The sequence below is a fragment of the Carlito syrichta genome, unplaced genomic scaffold (genome assembly GCF_000164805.1).
Source record: "Carlito syrichta isolate Samal-C Ts95f unplaced genomic scaffold, Tarsius_syrichta-2.0.1 Scaffold315562, whole genome shotgun sequence".
NCBI lineage: Eukaryota > Metazoa > Chordata > Mammalia > Primates > Tarsiidae > Carlito > Carlito syrichta.
Genome location: NW_007259658.1, coordinates 363,229 through 386,834, shown reverse-complemented (window position 1 = coordinate 386,834; position 23,606 = coordinate 363,229). Strand labels below are relative to the sequence as shown.

The following is a 23,606-nucleotide window of genomic DNA, read 5'->3' as shown; positions in this document are numbered from 1 at the left end:
TGTCTTACTCCATTTATGCTGTTATAACATAATACCTGAGACTGGGTAATTTACAAAGAAAAGAAATTTATTTCTCATAGTTCTAAAGGCTGGGATGTCCAAAATTAAGGCATCAGCAGGTTTGCTTGTCTGGTGAGGGCTGCTCTCTGCTTCCAAGATGACACCTTGTTGCTACATCCTCTAAACGGGAGAAATATTGTGCCCTCACATGACAGAAAACAGAAGGCCAAGCTAGTGGGACACTGCATGAAGACTCAAAGGAGATTTAACTGCATGAATGAGAAGGAGCCTTCATGGTTTGATCACCTCCTAAAAGCCCCACTTCTTAATACCATCACATTGACCATTAAGTTTCAATATCTGAATTTTGAAGGGGACATTCAAATCATAGCAAGGCCCCTGTCAATTATGTATCCAATGGAGGAGAATATTCACTTGGAAAAGCCAATACAACTGATAATCCAAAAACTCATTCTATCCTGTTCTGGGCTTTCTTTGTAGTTATTGTTGAAGTTGAGAGTGCTTGCTGCTCTTGGGAGTATCTTCAAACAAAACAAGGAAACCACACTGGGAAGGCCTCACTTAGGAGCAACGGAAAGGCAGTCTAGTTTCCCTTTTACCCCCTGCTTAACTCTTTCCTGCTGAGAAGAAACGGTTGATCTCTCTAACTGATGCAAAATTTGTTCTGATTGCCAAATTCCAGTATCTTAGAACAAATGGTACAAGGTGACCTCTTAAAGACAGAAACTTTAGTGGAATAAAAAGGATTTATATTTCATGTAGCAGAAAGTAACCTGTTACTCCAAGAGACAGAACAGGCAAAGAAAAGGGAAAAATTAGATATTTTTAAGTTTCAGTAATATCAGAGGATCACAGGTATAAGAAAAATAGCTAGAATTTGGAGAGAATCATACCTTAAACCATACCTTGCACAAGCATGTCTCTAGACATCTCATCACAAACAGTAGACTCGGGGAATCAATTCATCTATTATTATCTATGTAGTTTCTGGAATGAGTGACATGTTTAAGTGTTTGATCTTAAGATCAATTAAGTTATAAGTAAATAGATTAGTTGCTAAGGAAAATAATTGTCAAAAATATCAACCAAACAAATTCATAAGTTGATGTAAACAAAAAAAAAAAAAACTGGAAGAACTTGCCAGAAGCCTTAATATTTTTGCTCAAAGCCTGGTTACTAAATCACTACCTCATTTTAAAATCCAAGAAGACAGTATATTAGACAGCTGTTGAATTTCTTACCTCATAAATTGCTATGTTGGAGTTTTCATAGGTAGCTGGAGTTAGACTCCCTGAAGAAAAGGAAAGCCTTGGGGACCTCCCACTTTGGACCTCTGAGGTGATCTGAAAGCTCACACTGGCACGACTTCCTCTCTGTGAAAGTATTAGGAAAGAAAAGTTATAAACAAAATACTCAAGATTTAGCACAAAACATTGAGCTATGGTATAGATACTGTGCTTATCTGGGTTTTTTTTAATTCCTAAGAAAGTAACTATATGAATAAAATCTTTTAAGCATGAGAATCATTATTTTCCCTATCCCTCTGAACCCTCCCTCCTTTTCTTAGTTCAAGGTTGGTACCTTGCTTAGCCCCCATATACCACCCAAAAAAGGTAAAAGTGATTCCAGCTAATAGAGAGTATTAGAATCATAGATGTGAGTGGGGATCAAGAAAAAATACCAGTGATGATCCAATCTGGGTCCTCCCTTTATAGACAAGAAATTGAGACCAAAAGAGGTGAAATAAGTTTCCCAATATCATACAGCTAGTCAGTGATTTAGCTACAAGATGTCTATTTATAGATGGTTTATAAATATATAAAAATCTAACATTTTGAAAAAATTTAATAACAACTAGGACAGAATCCCACCCTCCTGACTCCCAGGACTGGCTCTTTTTGTTATACTGTTCTGAATGGCATCCTTGTTTGTGCAGGTAAGATTAATGGCAGAGGGTATCCCAGAAAGCAATAAAATGATAGAGAGAAAAGCAGATCAACTGCCTATGATTTATGAGTCTGATGCTTATGTAGGCCAAATTCTCTATTCCTCAATTTGTTAACTAGTACACATAAGTCTGGTGAGGGAGGACTGGGAACTGCACAGTAGAATGACAAAAGGAAGAGTTATCTGCAATCTGTGTTAACCTTTAAAATTGAACTTCAGTATCTTCAACTGAACCAGTAGACTTATTTCACATGAAGACATAATAACAAAAGTTTCCTCATTTTCTTCTCCATATCTCCAAATATGCCTTTCCCAGCAATTCAGAGACAGCAGCTACATTTGATGTTATCTAAGCCAGTCTCCTCCCCCAACTCCAACATCCTCATTTTACAATGAGGAAACAAATCAAGAGAGGTATTGGAACAAGAATCTTGGTATTATATATTTTCTGGCCCTGTGCTCTTTCTACCACATCATGCTTCATTTCACTCTTATTTGCCAATAAAAAATAATCTTAAGTACTTTCCAACACTCTGCCCTTAATGGACTTTGATCCACTAAAGATCTCTAGTTGACTTAGCCTTCAGTTATGATCCTTCTACCAAGACTATCACAAAGTTCTAAGACAAAGTTAAACTATACCTATCCCCTAATGTGCTGAAATCCCAAGAGCTCAAAATTCAGAAAAGATGTAAAACTCGACTCTTCACATAACCCTTGCATCAACCTGAACTCTCCCCAACAGAGCAAGGCCAGGAAGGAATCTACTTCCCTTTCATTCTTTATTTTCATATCTCAGCAGGAGCACCTAGATCTGTATATTGAGACATAGACCTCTCCATGAAGGGCAAAGGAAAAAGCAAGAGAATCTGCCAAAATCTACATACGTTTGGACTTTAACTTCACTTTCTTCTAAAAACTTCCTTTCCTAACCTGACTTCTCCTGACCTGTCAATTTTTCTAGACTGAATCAATTTTATATTCTCCAAGAGTTTACACTTTCAGACATTCCATTTGGATGAAATTCTTGGCTTGGCTTGTTGACTGATTAGACACAGCCAGCTGCAAGTTTGTGACTACACAGCAATTAAGGACAATGTATACTACCCCTATCTGTTCCCATCAGAACCCCTGATACAAGCCAAATGCCAAAAGGGATCTGGAGACCAAGAGCTATGTATTTCTAGAGTAATGTCATCCTTTTCCACCTGGGCCAAAATAGTACCAAAAAAAAAGAACATCCCCTATGATAAGGCTATTCATCCCTAGCACTGTTACATGTCATTTTTTTCACTCATATGGTAGAAAGCGATGATGATTATTTCTTAGTCTTATCATGCCAAAATTTATGCACAAGTGAAAAAAGATATATCATAATAAACAAGATTTTAAGACCTTAGGCAATTTGTTCTTCTGAAGGTAACACTACTCAGCTATTTATGGTAATTTTGTGAGAACTGGTATGCTTTGGTCACTCAAATAACATTCACATCTCAGTACAAACAAGGGAAGGTATCCCAAGAGGTTTTATAGACTACTGGACTACTGAAAGACCTATACAAATAAAAGGCTAATTCAGTCCAAAATTGAACTATGTTTATTGTTCTGATACATTAGAATCAAAACATCTAGGTAATTAACTGTCATTTTGATATACATACTACCAAAGATACAGGGATTTTAAAAATAAGCATATTGCTTTTGGCCAAAACTTTACTATATTTTGCTACATTTAGACAATAACTTCTAGTCATTTACTGGTTATATATTTCTGGATAAAATATCTTATCACAGAATTGAATACATTTTTCTTAGTACTGGGCTACAAGGTTTGACAATTTGGTTTATGAACTTGCTACCATGTGCTCACACTAGCAGCACTGTACAAACAACTCGGTAAGGTTTCATAACCTTGGTATATCAGTGTCTCACAGCTGTGTTCATGTCGATGCATGACAGTGTCTTGCTGAGAAGCATTCATCATTTTTGTTGCATGCTTTTGTGTGCTGTCATGAGAATGTTGGAGCTTGAATTAGAGCAATGAACAAACATTCAATTTCTTGTTAAACTTGGCAAGAGTAGAAGTGAGATCAGGGACATGTTAGTCCAAGTTTATGGGGATAACCAAGGAAGAAAATGGCAGTGTAAAAATGGATTAAACATTTTTGTGTGGGGAGAGAAAGCATCACTGATGAAGAGAGGTCAGGAGGGCCAGTAACAAGTAAAACTGACAAAAAAAACATTGCAAAAATTTGTCAAATGTGCACCAAAATCATCAACTGACTATGAGAAACATAGCAGACCAAATAAACATTGATAGAGAATCAATTAGGAAAATCTTAAATGAAAATCTTGGCACAAGAAAGGTGTGTGCAAAAATGGTCTTGAAGGAGCTCTTGCATCATGACAATGCACCAGTTTACATAGCACTGTCTGTGAGGGAGTTTTTAGACAGTAAACAAAACAGCTGTATTAGAACACCCTCCCTACTCACCTGATCTGGTCCCAATGACTTTTTCCTTTACCTAAAGATAAAGAAAATTCTGAAAGGAAGCCATTTTGATGACATTCAGGGCATCAAGGGTAACACAATGGCAACTCTGATGGCCATTCCAGAAAAGAGTTTCAAAATTGCTTTGATGGGTGGACTAGGCACTGGCATTGGTGTATAGCTTCCCAAGGGGAGTACTTTGAAGATGATATTCACAGTGATATTCAGGTATGAGGTATGCAGCACTTTTTCTAGGATGAGTTTGCAAACTTAATTGTCAGATCCCACATGTATCGAGATTGCTTCAGAGCTGATACTTCAGCATCTACACTTTCTACTTAAGGTAGGAAATTTCATACAGGACATATTAAGTATGGTAAATCCAGACAAATTCCACCACAATGAGTCCTAGGATCCTCTGGTGGCTTCAAGGAATGGAGACTAATATCAACAAGTTTGTACGGCATAAGAGTGGAGAGTAGCCTTCAGCCACAGTGATAGTTTTGGCTTTCAGCAATACATTTCCAAGAATACAAGATCAACTTTACGAAAGGATCTGATGATTTAAACAAGAATTAGGGTTGTAGCTGAGAATTAAATCAAACAGCTTAACAATTCATTTGACTGCACAGGGTATTACCATGCAAATCCATTCTCAGCCAGTCAACTAACTAAATATACCTTTCAGTATCACATTTAGGCAATTTATCAGTTTGTTCACTGATGTAATCATTTATTCTCAAATCTGGGACAGTTGTGTAGGAAGAGTAAATAACACATAAGTCAATATTATGTGTTTGCATGCGGTCCCTACATCCTGCTACCACCATACTAAAATTTGCAAGGACCCATGGTTTTATTGTGGCCACATAGTCTAGCACAAGGAGACACACTAGCTACCTTTGACAAAACTTTTCTCCATATATTCTCTTCCCCAAGCTTCTGTTTATGCTATTTCTTCTGCTTAGGATGTCTATAAGGACAAGGCAGGTAATATAAATAGGTGAAATATACTGAGTATAACACAACATCAAGTGAGGGGAATTGTATTAAACTGCAGAGATTATGCCTCTTCCAACAAGGGCAATGAATACTGAGTTACAGTCAATTGCCACAATGAGACCCAATGTTGATAGATCTTCCAACTTTTAAAGAAAACTCAGAAATCCTGATTTTTGTGTGTAATATCACTATTTCAAAATTCTGGTTATTAACTTTTATAATAGTGAGGGACAAGCAAAAGTGGTTCCCATTTTGTTACCTGGGACCTAGACGAATCCTATCCTTTTTTTAAGACCTAGCTTTTTGGTGTTGAGTCTCTGAAAAGCCTTCCTCCATGGATCTGCCTCTGAACTGTATTTCTAGTTCTTTGTGCAATACGGTGCCTATCAACTCTTTTGTGTGTTATAATTTGTCTCTCTAACTTGACTGTAACCACCTTGGAAGCAGGGACTACCTGTCATCTGTTACAAAGCCTAGTTCAGGGGTAGGACACAGTAGCTGGTGCTTAATGAAGATTGCTAATTACAATACAATCACAACCAGAACAGAACTTTTGATTAAATTTAACTCTCTTTCACTAGTTGATTAATTCACCAAATTTTTGTAAGCACCTACCATTACTATAAGCATTATGTCAGGTGCTATGGGCTAACATTAAATATATATATATATATATATATATATATATATATATATATATATATATATATATGCCTTTGCGGAACTAACAATCAAATGTTGAATTTAAATATACAAAGAACTATATGAAGTCAAAGCCAAACTATTGCCCAAAGTGCACTGCATTCACTTCCACAGCACTGTTCTAAGGCAGCACTATCTAATAAAAATGCAATGTGAGTCACATATGTAATTTTATATCTTCTTAATAGTCACATTAAAAAACATAAAAAGAAACAAGACAAATTAACTTTTGAAATATACTGTAACCCAATGCATCTAAAATATTGTTTTGACATGCAATTAATATTTTTAAATTTTAATGAGATATTTCACGTTTTTATAGTAAGTCTTCTAAAACCACTGAGCATTTTATTTTTGCAGCACATCACAATTTAGACTAGCAACATATCAAGTGCTCAAGAGCAACCTGTGGCTACCATATTGGACAGTGCAACAAAAGAAAGGGCTACTCCTTACCTTACTTCCAAAGTGAGGATTGATAAATGTTACATCCTCCAAAGTTAGTAGAATTCTGTTGGGTCCTTTAATCAACTGAATTTTATTTATACGACGCCTGAAACAAACATGAAATCAGAGGGTTACAGAGACTGAATGCTTTTGCAAAGCCAGGGTTAATTTGCCCTAAAATAGCAATTAAAGAATATACAAGGTAATTGGGAGGATAATCACACATGATCTTTACCATAGTACCCACAGCAAAAGGAGGCAGCTACCCTGGCCCTCACAACTTGCAGTTATAAAGATCAAAAAAGAAATGAAAATGCTCTTGAAGAAGCATCAATAGAGAAGGGTGAGGGCACTACATGAGAATGGTATCTCAGACTAATAATAAAAACAGTGATCTCACATAAAGGGCACATTCAAAACAACACCTCTGAATACTTTTAAAGAACTCAACACCCTTTCCCATATGCCATAGTATTTATTCTAATAATCAGGGCCAAGAATCATTAATCTCTATTTTATAGACAAAAACACATTAAAGAAACAAAACAAAATTAAACAAATTGTATGAGTTCTCTCAGCCTGAGGCAGAGCTGGAACTTGAATTCCTGGTCCCTGGCTGTGGGCCCAGATTTCTGCCCATAAGACCACTTGTCTTGCAAAGTTGCATCTATGCGTTGCCAAAGCAACAGGTTGAAAAGTGGAAAAATTCAATCAGTTGGTCTCTTTGTCTACATGACTCCAAACAAGTGGGCTGACTGAGGTTTTTTTTTCTTCTTTTACTGAATTGGTCTCTTGTCTGAGCATTGCATAGACACAGTTTAAACCTGATTCTCTCCAAACATGCCCATTTAATTTGCAGTGAATGTAATTATTTTCTACAAATCAATTACTAGACACATAGGAGTATATGATGTCTACCCACACAATCAGGTAGGTCTGACTGGGCAACTTGAAGACTGGAGGGAACCTTGGATTAGTCAGTGTGTTTGTTTTGTTCTGCTTTGTCTTTGGGGCTCTGACAGCTACAGTCTGGCTTCGCTTTTTATATAACCCCATAGTGGTCACTCTGTAGAATGTATTAAAGCCAAGAACCATAGTGGAGAAAACAACCACTGAATCAAAATGCTTTGTCAAGTTGCAATGTCAGTGTAGCTTTAAATACTAGAAACCCAGTCAGTTTTTCCTCAGCAATTCCATTGGTTTGTAAACAAACAATTAATGTGTTTCTAATTGCCTGCCAACAAATATGTCCCTTATCACTGTGGGAGCTGCTGCCCTGCAGAGAAAATTAAAAGAGCCCCATAGTGAATTCAAGGGTAGAGCACATGAATCTTTTGGCAAAGTAAAGAATCACTCCCTAACTTATCTGTTTCATATGTGTAATGAATTGTCTTAAAGAACGCACATCTGTAAAAATAATCATGCTACAGGGTACATTTTAGTAGAAAGCGAACTGGACTTCCAATCCAGATACCTGAGGTGCAGTGCAGATTCTGTCATTAATTAGCCAGATGCAGGTGACTTTGGATAAGTAATTTAACCTCTTCACGTCTCAGTGTCCTTATCTATCTAGCAGGATAATAGCCCTTGCATTATCCGCTTTATAGAGTTGTTTTGAAAATCAAATGAGATAATGTATGTGAAAGTGCTCTGAAAAGCATGAAGCACTATGAAAGTATAAGGGCTCATTATTATCATTATCATCATTAGTATAACAAAGCATGGGAGAGCTTTATAGAAAGGCGATGCAATCTGGTTCGGAGGAGTAGGGAGAAAGGAGGAGTTCAAAGAATCCTTTGTTTTGGGGTGGCTGGGTTCTTTGCACGTCTTTCTTTCTGAAAAAAATAACTTAAACAATCAAAACACACAGAAAAGGAAGGAACAGAGAGTCACTCTCCTGCAAGTAATCACCGTCTATTACAGATTCTCATCAGCCGCTCAGCTCTTCTGATTGCAGCCGCCGTGGTGAGCAGAAAGAGGGAGGAAGGCAGAAAAGAGGGGGCATCTTTTGTGTTTTGTTAGCTGAAGAACGAAGGACCAACTGACTCTGGGAAATGATGTACGTCGTTCCTATCTCTGAGTTTTCTGTGACTGACCACTTGAAGTACCAATTGTCTCAAATTCATTTTCCTCTCCAATCATTTTCCTCTCTAATCATGTCCCTCTTCAATTATTTTCCTCTCCAATCTTTGCCCTTCAGCCCACAAGCTCCAAACAAACTCCCCGCCCCTCTCATGTTTTTTTTTTTTTTTTTTTTTTTTCCTTCAGTGTCCAAGAATTGCAGACTGGGCTCACTCAAAGTCCAAAGAACTAGTTCATTCAATGGTAAAGACCAGTGAGAACTGTCACTTGGAAGATTGATAAGTAACATAAGACACTGAGTGATTCCATTGTCCACCTTGGGGAATGTTTTAGTATTGGGTAGACAATCTATTACTCCACAAACCTCCCTAGAAGGGGAAACTTTTTGATTGGATGGAGTCTATATTTGCTAATTATCTAATGATACTAATTAAATATGTTATTTGTTGGCAGCAGCTAAATTAAAGATGTTAAATTTCTCTTCTTAGCAGGAATATGACATTGTCATAGAAATTAAAAGAAAAACTTCTTTTGAACTAGTGTCTTTATCAGGTGTGTCTTAATAATTCATAAGGTACCTATTACTCAGTGGCTTTATCAAATTTCTAATACTAGGGATATTGGATAATAGAAGTTTTTCACAGTGATGCCAACACATTAAACACTAAGAGTGGCACCTGTTATGGTTTCCATCCAGAATTTCATAGACTCATTAAAATATCAGAGCTGGAAGTTCTCTTAAACATCATCTAATCCAATTTCTTCATTGTGCAAATGAGAAAATTTTGGTCAAGAAAGGTTAAGTGACTTGTCCAAGGTCACACAGCTATTTAATACACTCCAGAAATTTTTTTCTTAGAACTCGCCAAAATAGCCCCACTCCATTCTCTACCAATTCATGCCATATTGTTGTTAGGACCACTCTTACAAAGAGTTGACAAAGGTGTAGTTTGCAGAGTGAAAGGGGTAAAGTGGATTGGTTGATTTTATTTTTCACTTTCCACCAATTGTCCTAGTATGGAGAGGGTATAACTATCAAAATGTAAAGTTTATAAGAAAGAGGTATCACATGAAGCCATTTTCAGCCACTTATTCCTGATTCTGAAACAGCTCATTAGAGTGTCCGTCACCTGTTAAGGGATCTGAGGGAGCAAGACAAAGACTTGATAATGATTATATTGATGATTAGGTAAGCAATCTTTTGTCCAAGGAAGAAAGATGGTAGAAATATGGAATGTGATATCCTGGACAAAAGTCATGAGTATCAAAGTGAGAATCCTGGGCTTTCGACAATCAGCGGGGGAGTCTTGTGTGCCTGTGAAGGCACTGAGATTTGCCATTTATTGAGCACCTACTATGAGTCAGGTATTGTTCTAGGTGCTTTATTTATTTACATTTATTTAATCTCCACCACAATCCTGTGAGTTAGTATCACAATTCCTAGAGTTTAAATTCTAGCACAAGTTTGTCTAACTTTTAGAAATCATTAAAATATCCCAACTCCATTCCCTACCACTTGGGGAAGGAGTTGGTTATAGGAGATTCTGCCAGGATAAAAGGGAGCACAGATATGGAGTAGATGGGCTCTAAAGCACTAGTTCTCTTATTCCACCATTGTGGTGGGAGCCAGATCTACTCACAGGCAACAACACTGACAACACAGCTGAGGAAGTTATTCTTGGCATCATGAAAACACTTCACTCTAAATGGGGCCAGTAGGGATGGTAAATCACTATGGAAAAAAGAAAATCAGTGGGTCATGTAATAAGGCAATTGTACCGAAATATGACTTCCTGGAAATCAATATTAACAAGGCTATTATGGGCTTGTATTTTTTGTATACAAAAAGAACAAAAAATGTACCTTATAAAGTAAGCAAATCCATTAATAGACAGCAGGGCTATAAGCAAAGCAAGGCAGACCATCATGGCAAAGACAGGGTCGATGCCTGCAGAGAGCAAAAGGAAGAGGAAGAATGGCATTATCAGAAAGGGGCAATAAAAAAAAGGACGCCACCAAGTGACTCCTCATGCTTTCTGGTGACTCTAAAATCAAGCCACATCTACCTAACCTAATTCCATTTTTCTACAGCACAGTCTGTCTTGTTGACCTTATGGACACAGAAAGCAATTTCACTGTTCTGAAGCAAAACCACTCACTACTCTGACAGTAACAAATCACATGAATTAAGGCTGACCAGGGTGTTTCTTTGGAGGAAAAAGTCCACAAATGGAAAACTTTGAGTACCTTAATTTAGGTTGGACAGCAATAGAGTTCTTGAGAATAAATATGTTATCTCACCTGTGAAGGGTAAGTATTACATTGCCTTCATAAAATAAAAGACCTTTATAATTCACCCAAGCCCACAGACCTCATGTATTAGAGATTAAAAACATAGTAAATGTCCTTCAAGAGTGAGAGTGAGTCTAGTTTTGACAATTAGTACTTTTATCAGCATGTCAATGGTCTCCATAAAATCTAAATATTTGGATGGCATACTAAGATTTTAGAGGGAAATATATAATGATCTGATGAAGAGGTAGCTGGATATATCATGCTAAAGCAAAATAGAAATCAAGCCCATTTCAAATAGATGCATTTGGTTTTGGAAGGGTGTGGTGTACACTTGCATAAGAATAATATGAGTCATTCCAAAGTTCCCCTCTAGCTCTCAGAGATTTGACAAAGTTTCCCCTCTTCCACAAGCTAAGAGAAGTTCCACCAGTCAATCAAACTGCAAGTATTTACTGGATGCCTATTGTGTTGGGTAGTTAAGGGGCATAAGAATGATTACCTATAGTCCCTGCCCTAGAGGAGCAATATATTTGGGAATAGGGGTAGAGACACAGTCAATACATAAGAAACAATTGAAAAGCAATTTTGTGCTAAGCTGTGAGGTACAGACTTTTACTTCACTGAGAGTTCAGAGAGGTGTGGGTATGGATATGGTATTTCTATGGTGGGACCTGATTGGCAGGATTTGTATACATCAAGGGGCAGACAGATGATCTTTCTAGCAGAGGAAACAACTGTAGGTCAAAGCATACAAAAGAGCAAGAAAAAGGCCAAAGCCTTCTCTTTTTTAAAGTAATCTATTTGGGAAAGAATAGTATCCTTTTAAAAACAAGTGGCGGGAAGGCTTATATTGTGGATGATTATTCGAGGCTACAACGTACCTCTCATTGTTCTTATTATTTTAAACTAACTAGATAGGGCACCAACAAGTTTATGTCACCTGAAGGCAAATAACTGATTTTATGAGTGTTTCAATATTACAATACGTCTTTCCCTAAAGAGGTGTCTATGTAACCCAAGCTGAGCCAAATTGACTATTAGTCATTTTTCATTCCTTACCTCCTTGGCAGATCTTCCCCTCTGCAAACCAGCATTTCGCATCTGCCCTAGGGGGCCTGCCACCAGGGAAGTGAATAGGGGTCCCTCCAAAACGCAACAGCTCCGTTTCCATGTCCACAGTGTAGGTGCTATGGAGTTCCCATTCTTTCCAGTTGGTGTCCAGGATTACATATTCTGAAATTCCGTTTCCATTTGAATCTGTCCTTATCAACTGGTTGAATCCATAGAATTCCATGTTTCTGGAATGCTGAACCAGACTGGCAGCACTATCCTGTCCATTTTCTTTCATGGCATTATTCATGGCTTGTGCGATAAAGTAAATTGAATTGTAGATGGTTCCGAACAACGGTGAAACCTATTTTTAAAAATTACAATTATCTTGAGCTCTAGTCACCCTAGAGCGATCGCAGAGTATATTCCAGGCCTGTGTTCGTTATTATGGGCTGCACGTCTGAGTGGAGTAGAGCTATGAAGACCCAGAGGGGGGGAAAAACTGTTTCTGAGGACTTGCTTGGTTTCTCCCACGAATTTTTTTCTGTTTTTCTCCCCCAGGCCTTCATATCTTTAAATATATCAAATATGACAATTTTATGAACGAACCAAGTCATAGACAACGTATTATTATGCTCCTAAACTAAGAAAGTGATTTAGAGTTCTAAAGGGCACTTAAAAAAACAAGTACGGAATACACAAGGGAAGTTCAAAGGAAATATACCAGGTTAATTACCGGTGCACTATGCACAGTGAAATCATTTTGTTGGCACTACAAGAGTTGTAGGTGTGTGTGAGAAGACTAATGTATCTCCACAGTACATGTCTGTGTCCTGTCTTAGTGCAAAATATCCATTTTCTTAGATACATGTTCCCTAGAGAAATGGGCACTAGAATCCAGTTTTATAACACGCCTACACACACGCACACACACACACATGCAGATAGACATCCACAGTCAAAGTTTTTAGTGTATAGAGAATGTGAGTTTTAATCAGGAAACCCTATATATCCTATTGGCGTGCAAAGTGGAAAGTTTTGGTGAGAAGCCACTGAAAAACAGTAAGACTGCTATGGTAGACAACATGACTATACCTGCTAAATAAATATAGTTTAAAAAATAGATCTGTATACTATGCCTGATGCACTGCTTATTAACCTTGTAAGTTTATTTTTGGAACATATCATGTATCTTTTTTCTATAAAGGTAGAGAGGAAGAGCAAACAATCCCTCCCCTCTCTGCACATCCCTCCACTCCCCATCACCCACACACACATCCAGCCATGGCTTCATGGCTTTCCATAAAATTTCACTTATAGGATGGAGTTCAAGAAAGCTATGGCCATGCCATTTTACCAAGCTTCAGGGAAAACTGATACTTGCTACTTTGGTTTCACAAGATCTAGAAAGCTAAGCTTCTATAACAACCTTCATCTGAAAAATAAGGGTTTAAAGCGAATCTTTTTTGTGTTGGAAATGCAAGTAAAAATGCAGAGAGGTGTAGCAGCTAGCAAGACACTGCCACACCTTGTTAATATAGAGCAGGAGGTTTTCAACCCTGACTGCACATTATAATTACCTGAGGAGTGTCAAAAATACCAATGCCAAAACCAATCCAGACAAACAAAAGGAGATAGTTTATGTTTGAAACTGAGTAATTGGTATTATTAAAAACTCCCCAGGGATTCTAATACACATACGGGGTTTAAAGTCAACAGTATAGAAGACAACACACTGTTCTGTGATCAGTTCTCAATGCCAGGATATTTGAGCAAGTCACATACCACCTTTCTCTAAGCTTCAGTTTCTTGTTCTGTGGAAGGAGGAGACAAACTCGTGAATGTCTAAACCTTAGAAGTCATCTGGTGTAGCTGTCTTACTTTATAAGATAAGAAAGGGAGACCCCAATAAGTTAAGTGCTCTGTTAACTTCACTTACCTAAGCATAAAATAAGGAATAAAACCCGGGTCTCGGGTTTCTTAGTTTAGCATTCTTTATTGGACTAGATGTCCCCTGTAATCTCTTCTGGTTCGGAATTCCTGTGAAAATTCCTAAATCTTGGTTTAGTCCAGGGACAAATTTAGCTTACATTTTTATTTGGTCTGTATAAGCGTTCTTCTTTGTCTCTCTGACCTCTTCACATCTGAGTGCCCCACAGCTCAATCCTTGGTCTTTTCTCTATCTACACTCACCCCCTTTGGTGATATCTTCTGTTCTTGTGACTTTAAATACCATATTTATGCCATTCCTCTCTGATTTATACTTCCAGCTCAGACCTCTCTCCTAAATTCCGGACTCACATAGTCAACTTCCCACTTTAATATCTCTACTTGAATGTTAAATTTCGACATACCCCAAATGAAACTCCTGATCTTTACCCCAAATCCTCCTGATACATTCACAATGACTCTTCCCCATTTTTGTTAGTAGCTACTCCATTCTTCCAGTTGTTCAGGCCAAAATCCTTGCCCCACATAACAGAGCTAACTACAAGCAGAGTAGAAACCAACACCTCGGTCTCCTGAGTTTTATTTCAATGATCTGCTTTTACCATCCTGCCTCAATATGCACTCTGTAGAAAAAGATCATGAATGGATGCAAAGGCATCACTCTTAGTTGCCTAGTACACACTGAGATCTCTTAAGAGATTTTCACTAAGTCTCCCTACTGATGTTCTTGGAAGTTCCATTTGATTGTCCTTAGGATTTCTGCAAGATTCTGACTGTTTTCTGGGGCTTTGGTAGGTTATGGCAGTAAGTGAAGTATGAAAGGTGGAGTATAAAATCAACACTAGTAAAACAAATGAGTAAAAAACCACAGGGCAACAAGCCCCTGAAAGCAGAGAGAATGCTAGTTTTCTGTTTTGAAAGGCACAGAGCCTTCTGGGAAAGAAACTGCATCTACCTACAGCCAAAAGCAAAGATTGAAACTCAAAAAACAACACGCCCACCTCTGAGTTGACCCATTACACTAGGTTTTTAGTTGGCCAGGTTATGCTGCCCTTTGTGCTCTCAGATTGACTCATTAGAGCTGATTGACAACAACTCCCCAAAATGACTGAAACCTGAAACCTGTTCTTCAGAATTATCTAGCCTCCACCACATATTATACACACACATGCACTTGTGCACTCATAGTCACAAAAGTATGGTAGAGGGAGAGAGCAACAGCATTCAGTTGCAAAAAAAAAAAAAGGTTGTCACAGTGGCTTCTCACTGTGAGGGCTTGGATATGTGTTCTAGTTGGTTTGAGTTCCTGTTTCACCCACTGTGCTCTTCAGCAGTGGGAATCATCCCTTTCCATAAGCCAAAGGCACACTCTGCTAGCATCAATCACAAAAGGTCTCTAGTTGCACTTGTTGCAAGTAATGAGGAAAAGAAGAACAGAGGGTGTGACAAGGAAAGAAAGACATTCTCTACAGCCCTCTGTTCTGGATTTTCACTCCAGATCCAAAGAAGTAAGACCAGGATTGGTTAGAACTCCTATCAGACAGATGACATTGTTAACATCACAGCCCAGAATGTTGAGGCCACTGGTGATTCAATCTATTGTTTTTGCCTACTGTAGAAACCTGAACCAGAATGAATGATGAACACATTATGAAGAAATTAATGATAATGAAAAAATATTATTGATTTTTGTCCAGTGACTTTAGATGGCTCTACCCTAGGATTTTTAGAGCTATTATCCAAGAGAATGAGGTCTGGGTCAGGAGCAATGACACCAGAATTTGTTCAGTTTAATGGTTAATGCTGTTGTTGACTATCATCAGTTCAGATTTACTGCACTGGAGAAGACACAAAATCAGCTTTCAAAGAATTATGTCCTCAGACTTATGAATAAAAGCATGCCTGGCCTGGAAAGCCATCACTTGAAAAACAAAATGGCAACATCAGCTTTGAACAAAAAGCCAGGTTCATGCAGAGATCAAGAAACCAAAGAATAATTGAATTCCTGTTATTAAAGATGGTACCTCCAATAATGCACGATCTCAAACCTTGAACTTAGTCAAGAGATGGATTATTGTCCAATCCATTTGATGTGATGTTCATGAACACAATATCCTTACTTTGTACAGAATAGGGTACAAAGACAATTGTAGACACTATGAGCTGCAAGCATCCTTTTCTGACAACCTGTCTGGTGGGTCCCATTCTGGAGTGTTCTGACCCTAACTACATCCCCTTCAGGCACCCATATTTGGGGCTATGAAAAACAATAGTTATAAGGGTTTTAAAGTCCCCAAGCTTGATAAGAAATCCAGAGGATTTCCTTTGCTTAACCAAATAAGGGCATATTTGTAAAAAAAATCCAAAATGTGTGTTCCAGCTATATGCATTTGTAGCCAAAGGAATTCTGTTGAAAACAAGCATTGGGAATAAAATGAAAATGAAAAATATAGGCATCAAAACATAATTCAGAAGTCTAATTTGTGCCCAAATATAAAGGAACAAAGTGATAATCTTTGCCCAATCATCCTGAGACAAAATTAGGAGGTTTATCACTGGCATCCCACCCACAAAACCTTTCTATTCTAATGTATTGTTCACTTTTCACAGGTCCTCATATAGCCCTAATATGTCCTACATCAGAGAAAAACAACCTGATGCATCTATTCAAGTCAATGTATTAGTTACTTAGCAATGTTACTTTGCAAAGCATTAGTTATTATTAACATAGTAGAATAAAACACAAGCCTAATGTGTAGTTAAATGGTCAGGTTCTGATAGCAGATTTGGATTGGAATCCCAGTTCTGCCACTTCCCAGATGTCTGACCTTGGGCAAGTTACTTTGAGCTTTAATTTCCTTATCCATGAAATGTAACTGTTAATACCTAATTTGCAGGCTTAGTCGGAGGATTCAATGGGATCATTTATGCCAACTACCTCGTACAGAGTAAACACTAAATATATAATAGCTGCTATTGTTTGCATTTCAGAAGAGAAGGACAGGACTCCAATAACATCATCCCAGAAGTGTAGCATTCCATTTTCTTGTCTCAGTCTTGAACCTGTGATCAAGATGTATTAGAGTTCCAGTTTTAGACCCAGAGTCCTTAGCACCCTGGAATGGTAAAACTGCTCCCCTCCATTGGAGGAAAATCTTATTTCTAATTTGATCATTATATCCCCTACAGAGTGCCTGACCCACAATAATAAGAACTTTGATAATAATAATAATAGCTAACATTTATTGAGAGATTATTAGGTGTAAGGCAAACTCTTTAGTGTGTTAATATATTTAAACCTCACAGCAACACTGGGAGGTAAGCAGTATTATTATTGCCAATTTAAAAATAAGGAAATGAAGACACCGAAAGCTTAGATAAACTTAGGGCAGTCTGCTTTCAAAGCCCATGCTCTTAACCATCATGTTATATCTAAGCTTAACAAATACTTGTTCACTTAAGTAATGAGCTGTGCTAAACCCAGCAATAAAAGACTATTGCATGCACTTTTTTGCAGCTTCTTTTTTCCTTCATAATTTTCCATAGGCTTTCTGATTAAAGATAACAAAATCAAGCATTTTTTTCTTCGCTCTCTTCCTCCTCTCAAACATCACTCTCAAACAGAAAGAATGAGGAACAGAAACACTAAACTCCCAAATTTAAATGATATTACAAGATATCTGTAACCTTAAACCACAGAATATGAAGATAGAATGTTGTTACAGAAGTGGCAACTGATTTAGCAAAGTGGAAGGCAGTCAAACCTAAGTACCTGCTGAGATGAATACAAGCACAATCTCCTCAGAGTCCTGGAAAGTCTTAGTAACTAGAGGCACCAAGTACTGTGGAAGTGGGGGTGAGGCCAAACACTAAAAGAGGGAGAGCTCTTTGAAGGACTGTGTAAAAAGCAGATAGACATCCCCCATCCCCACATCTACTGACAAGAGCAAACTTCTGCAGGAAACAGGTTAAACCAATTCAGAGCTGCTCCAGAGCTAGGACACTAGACACAAAGGAAGTTGAAAGAAAAGTGGGGCACACAAACAAAAAAAAACAGTGATGAAGTTAAAGTTTTCATGCTTAATGGTGAAAATCCCAGTCTCCTTCCCTTAATATTGCTCACAGAATACTGGCTGCTGGGATTATGATTCCCAAGGAGAAGACTGGGAGACTCTTCTCTGAAGAAAGTGACTGTCCCAAGAGCCAAGACCTACAGATGTGGACCAAATAAACAGACCAAAAACAACTAACTGGTAAGCCAATTGCCCTATCTTGAAGCCCACTGGTCAACACACTTATCATGAACATAAACCTTCAAGTATGCCTTTTAGAACTTCATTGTTCAATAGGAACAGACAGTCATGATTCCCAGACATTTAAGAAAGGCTTCCAACATGAAATAGAAGGGCCCAAACAAAGAATTATGAAAAATTAGGAACTAAGGAAAAAACTGAGATAAAGCAGAGAACAGAAAAAAATCTTTGAACAAGTTATAATGAGTATCCTCAGGGAAATAAAAGATAAAACAAAAGCATGATGCTATTAAAATAAATTAACCAAACAACAAGAATGGACTCTTGGAAATTAAAAACATAACTAAATTATTTTTTTTAATTAGTAAAAAAGTTAGAACACAAAGATGAGGAACTCTCTCAGGAAGAAAAACTAAAAACAAAGATATGGACTATCCAAGAGAAATAATAAGATAATTACAAGATCAGTATATCTTATATCTAACCAATAGTATTTCCAGAGAGAACAAAGATAATGTTGTTGAAGAAATTATCAAATACACAATAAAAGAAAGTTTCCTAGAAGGAATGAACTTCTAGATTGAAAGGTCCCACCAAATATACATGTTATGTGTCAAAGATTCAGACATAGTCATGAAATTTCATAACATCAGAAATAAAGAGAACATTTTAAAAACTTCTACAGGGATAAAAAGAATGAAAACAGGTAGCATCAAGAGATTAGAAATAAGAATGAAAGAAAGAGAACTATAGGCCTATATCTCTGATGAACATAGATGCAAAAATTCTCAACCAAATTCTAGTAAACCATATGCAACAACACATCTCAAAAATCATCCATCATGACCAAGTAGGCTTCACCCCCAGTATGCAGAGCTGGTTCAACATCCACAAGACCGTAAACATAATTAAATACATCAACAGATGTAAGAACAAAAACCACATTGTTATATCATTAGACATGGAAATAAGCATAGATAGAACACACCTCAAAATAGTAAGAGCCATCAAGAAAACTACAGTCAGCATGCTGCTAAACAGACAGCAATTATAACTGTTTCCCCTGAAAACTGGAACAAGACAAGGATGCCCACTCTCACCGCCGCCCCCCCCTCCTGTTCAGCATAATGTTGGAAGTCCTAGGTAGAGCAATCAGACAAGAGAAGGAAAATAGGGGTATCCAAACAGTAAAAGAAGAAGTGAAGCTATCCCTCTTTGCAGAAGACATGATCCTATACATCTAAAGCCAAAAGAATCTATCAAAAACCTCCTTGCACTGATAAAGGATTTTGGCAAAGTCTCAGGATATAAAATAAATGGGCAAAAGACACTCACAGTCTTATACACCAACAATAAATAAACAGAAATCCAAATAAAAAGCACAATGCCATTCACAATAGCCCACACAAAAAAAATGAAATACCCTGGTATCTTCCTAACTAGAAAAGTAAAAGACCTTTACAATGAAAACTACAAAACATAGCTCAAAGAAATCAAAGATGACATAAACAAATGGAAAAATATTCCATGTTCATGGATTGGAAGAATCAACATTGTTAAGATGTCCATTCTACCAAAGGCAATCTACAGATTTGATACAATAACCTTAAATTACCAGCCTCATTCTTCTCAGACCTGGAAATGACAATATAGATTAATATGGAAACATAAATGACTACAAATAGCTAAAACAATCCTCAGCAAAAGAAACAAGGCAGGAGGTATTGCACTTCTAGACTTTAAACTTTATTATAAGACTACAGTAATCAAAACAGCCTGGTATTGGTACAAGAACAGGCATCTAGACAAACGAAACAGGATAGAGATCCCGGAAACAAAACATCAGTTTCTCTACCAAATCATCTTCGACAAAGCATCAACCACTGGAGTGAGGAGAACCTATTCAGTAAATGGTGCTGGCAAAACTGACTGAACACATGCAGAGGATTAAAACAAGACCCCTACCTATCACCACCGACAAAAACAACTCTAAATGAATCAAAGACCTAAATGTAAAGCCTCAAACTATAAGAACCTTAGAAAATGAAGGAGACACCCTTATGGAAATTGGAACTGGCAACTAATTCCTGATCAAAACCCCAAGTGCCCATGCTGTAAGAGATAAGATAGACAAGTGGGACCTCATCAAACTGAAAAGTTTCTGCAAAGCCAGAGAAACCACTGAGAGAGTGAGGAGTCAACCTACAGACTGGGGGAAAATATTTGCCAACTCTATGTCTGACAAAGACCTTAACATCTAGGATCTACAAAGAACTCAAACGTGCCGAAAAGAAAAAAACAAACAGCCCCATTACAAAGCGGGCAAAAGATATGAAGAAACTCTTCTTAAAAGAAGACATAGGAGCAGCCAACAGATACATGAAAAAAAGCTCTGCCTCACTAGTCATCAAAGAAATACAAATTAAGCCAGGCGCAGTGGCTCAAGCCTGTAATCCCAGCACTTTGGGAGCCCGAAGTGAGAGGATTGCCTGAGCCCACAGGTTCAAGACCAGTCTGGGCAACTTGGTGAGACCTCATCTCCACAATAAACCAAAAAATTAGCTGGGCATGGTAGTGCACACCTGAAGTTCTGGCTACTTGGAAGGCTGAGGTGAAAGGATCACCTGAGCCCAGCAATTCGACGCTGGGGTGGCCATGAGGGTGCCACTGTGCTCCAGCCTGGGTGATGAATTGAGACTCCAACTCAAAAAAAAGAGAGAAATGCAAATTAAAACCACAGTGAGATAACTCCAGTCAGGATGGCCATCGTCAATGACTCAAAAAACAACAGATACTGGAGAGGATGCGGGGGAAAAGAGAAAACTTCTACACTATTGGTGGGAGTGTAAACTAGTACAACCTCTGTGGGAAATAGTTTGGCGATTCCTAAAAGATCTAAAAATCAACCGTCCATACCACCCTGCAATCTCCCATTAGGAATATACCCAAAGGAACTCAAATCATCCTACAAAAAGGATACCTGCACATGCATGTTTATTGCAGCATTATTCATAATAGCAAAAACATGGAACCAACCGTGCTACCCATTGAAAGAGGCCTGGATTAAAAAAAAATGCGGTACATATACACAATGGAATATTACACAGCCATAAAGAAGGACAAAATTATGAACTTTGCAGCAACTTGGATGAATTTAGAGACTATAAAACTGAGTGATCAGCCAGGCTTGGTGGCTCAGCCTGTAATCCCGTGCCTTGGGAGGCTGAGATGAGTGGATTGCTGGAGCCCACGGGTTCGAGACCTGCCTGGGCAACTTGGTGAGACCTCATCTCTACAATAAATCAAAAATTAGCCAGGCGTGGTAGTGCGCACCTGTAGTTCCAGCTACTTGCAGCAGGCTGAGGCGGAAGGATCGCCGGAGCCCAGCAGGTTGAGGCTGTGGTGGCCGGGAGCAGTCACTGCACTCCAGTCTGGGTGACAGAGTGAGACTCCAACTCAAAAAAAAAAAAAAAATTACCATAATACTACAAGAAGGGGATTGGCAGTAGTGGGAAACTGCCAGAGGTTGGGGCACACCTCATCAACAAGGGTACCTGCATAATGAACATTTGTATACCTAACCCTGAATTGTACCCCACATCTTTAAAATAAAAATTTTTTCAAAAAAGAAAATAAAAATAAAATAAGATAAATTTTTTAAAATGCAATAAAAATAGAAAGAGGACTAGAGAAAAAAATGTGGCACATAATCATGATGTAATATTAATACAGTCACAAAAAAGGACAAAATTACAAACTTTGCAGCAACTTGGATGAACTTGGAATCTGTAATACTCAGTGATCTATCACAGAAACAAAGAACTGAGTATCACACGTTCTCGCTCATAAGTGGACCCTGAACTGTTATCATAATACTAGAAGAAAGGGATTGGAGGCTGGGCTCAGTGGCTCAGCCTGTAATCCCAGCACTTTGGGAGCCCGCAGGTTGGAGGCCAGCCTCGGCAACTTGGCAAACTTTGTCTCTACAACAAAAAGAAAAAATTAACTGGCTACAGTAGTGCACGCCTGTAGTTCCAGCTACTTGGAAGGCTGAGGTGGAAGGATCACTGGAGCCTAGCAGGTGGTCACTGGGGTAGCTGTGAGCATGCCATCGCACTCCAGCCTAGGTGAGGAGTGAGACTCCAACTAAAAAAGAAAAAAAACAGAAGAAGAAGAAAAAAAGAAAGGGATTGGCAGTAGTGGGAAACTGCCAGAGAAGGGGGCATGTGGGATTGGCAGTTGAGGGAAACTGCCAGGGGAGGGAGGGGCATACCTCATCAACAAGGGTACCTGCATAATGAACATTTGTATACCTAACCCTGAATTGTACCCCATATCTTTAAAATTAAAAATTTTAAAAATAAAATAAATATAAAATAATTTAAAAATAAAAGAAATAAGAAAGACTTATACCTCACATCTTTAAAATAAAAACAATTAAAAATTTTTTTAAATGACATTGGCATTCTCAACACCAAGAGTGGAAATTAGAAGACAATGTGCCATGTCTTTAAAGTGCTGAGGAACAATTCATAATTGCAAAGATGTGGGATCAACTAAATGCTAACTGACTTATCAGTGGATAATGAAAATATTTCATATATATATACATAAATAATTGAATACTATTCAGCCATTAAAAAGAACAAAATAATGTATTTTGCAGCAACTTGGACAGAATTGGAGACCATTATCCTAAGTAAAGTAACACAAGAATAGAAAATCAAATACTACATGTTCTCACAAGTGGGAACTAAGCTAGGAACTACAAAGGCCTATACAATAGTATAATGGACAAGGTAACTCAGAAGGGGGATGGTGGGACTGAGGAGAAGAGATAAAAATCACCTATAGGGTACAAGATGCACTAATGGGGGTGACAACCCCACTAGGTTATCCTGTGTGGTCCAATAAGGTCATCCTGGCCTCAAAGGAATACAGTTAAAACCCAAACTTCTTCATCACTATATATGAAGCAGTCATGTAATCATTTGTACCCCTAAAGCTATTGTAACAAATAAGAAATACTTTTTAAAAAATGAAGTGCAAGGTAAAATGATTTTTAACCCAGATTTATATATTCAATCAAATTGTCAATCAATAGTGAAGATAGAATAAAGACTTTTCAGACATGAAAAATCTCAAAAATTTACCTCCTGTGTAGCTTTCTCAGAAAGTACTAGAGGACATGCTTCACAAAAATCACAGAGCAAACCTAGAAAATGAGAGTCATGAGATTAATAAAATAGTGGACTCAGCAGAGAAAGAGGATTTCAGGGATGATGAAAATAGAGATCCCAAAATAAAAGTTGTTCAGCAGCCTTAGGGGAGCAACAAGTTTAGATTGGAATAGGAGGACAGAGAGC

The 23,606-nt window shown here is 37.9% G+C and overlaps 1 protein-coding gene across 1 annotated transcript in view; it reads right to left on the bottom strand.

Moving 5' to 3' along the window:
* Positions 1-23,606, bottom strand: part of GUCY2F (guanylate cyclase 2F, retinal) — a 118,898-nt gene that overhangs the window by 71,989 nt on the left and 23,303 nt on the right. The window contains exons 4-7 of the mRNA XM_008072990.1: positions 12,047-12,401; positions 10,556-10,640; positions 6,620-6,716; positions 1,263-1,394 (exon numbers count right to left, since the gene is read on the bottom strand). Coding sequence (XP_008071181.1) covers positions 1,263-1,394; positions 6,620-6,716; positions 10,556-10,640; positions 12,047-12,401 — 669 coding nt within the window. The remainder of the gene's footprint in view (positions 1-1,262; positions 1,395-6,619; positions 6,717-10,555; positions 10,641-12,046; positions 12,402-23,606) is intronic.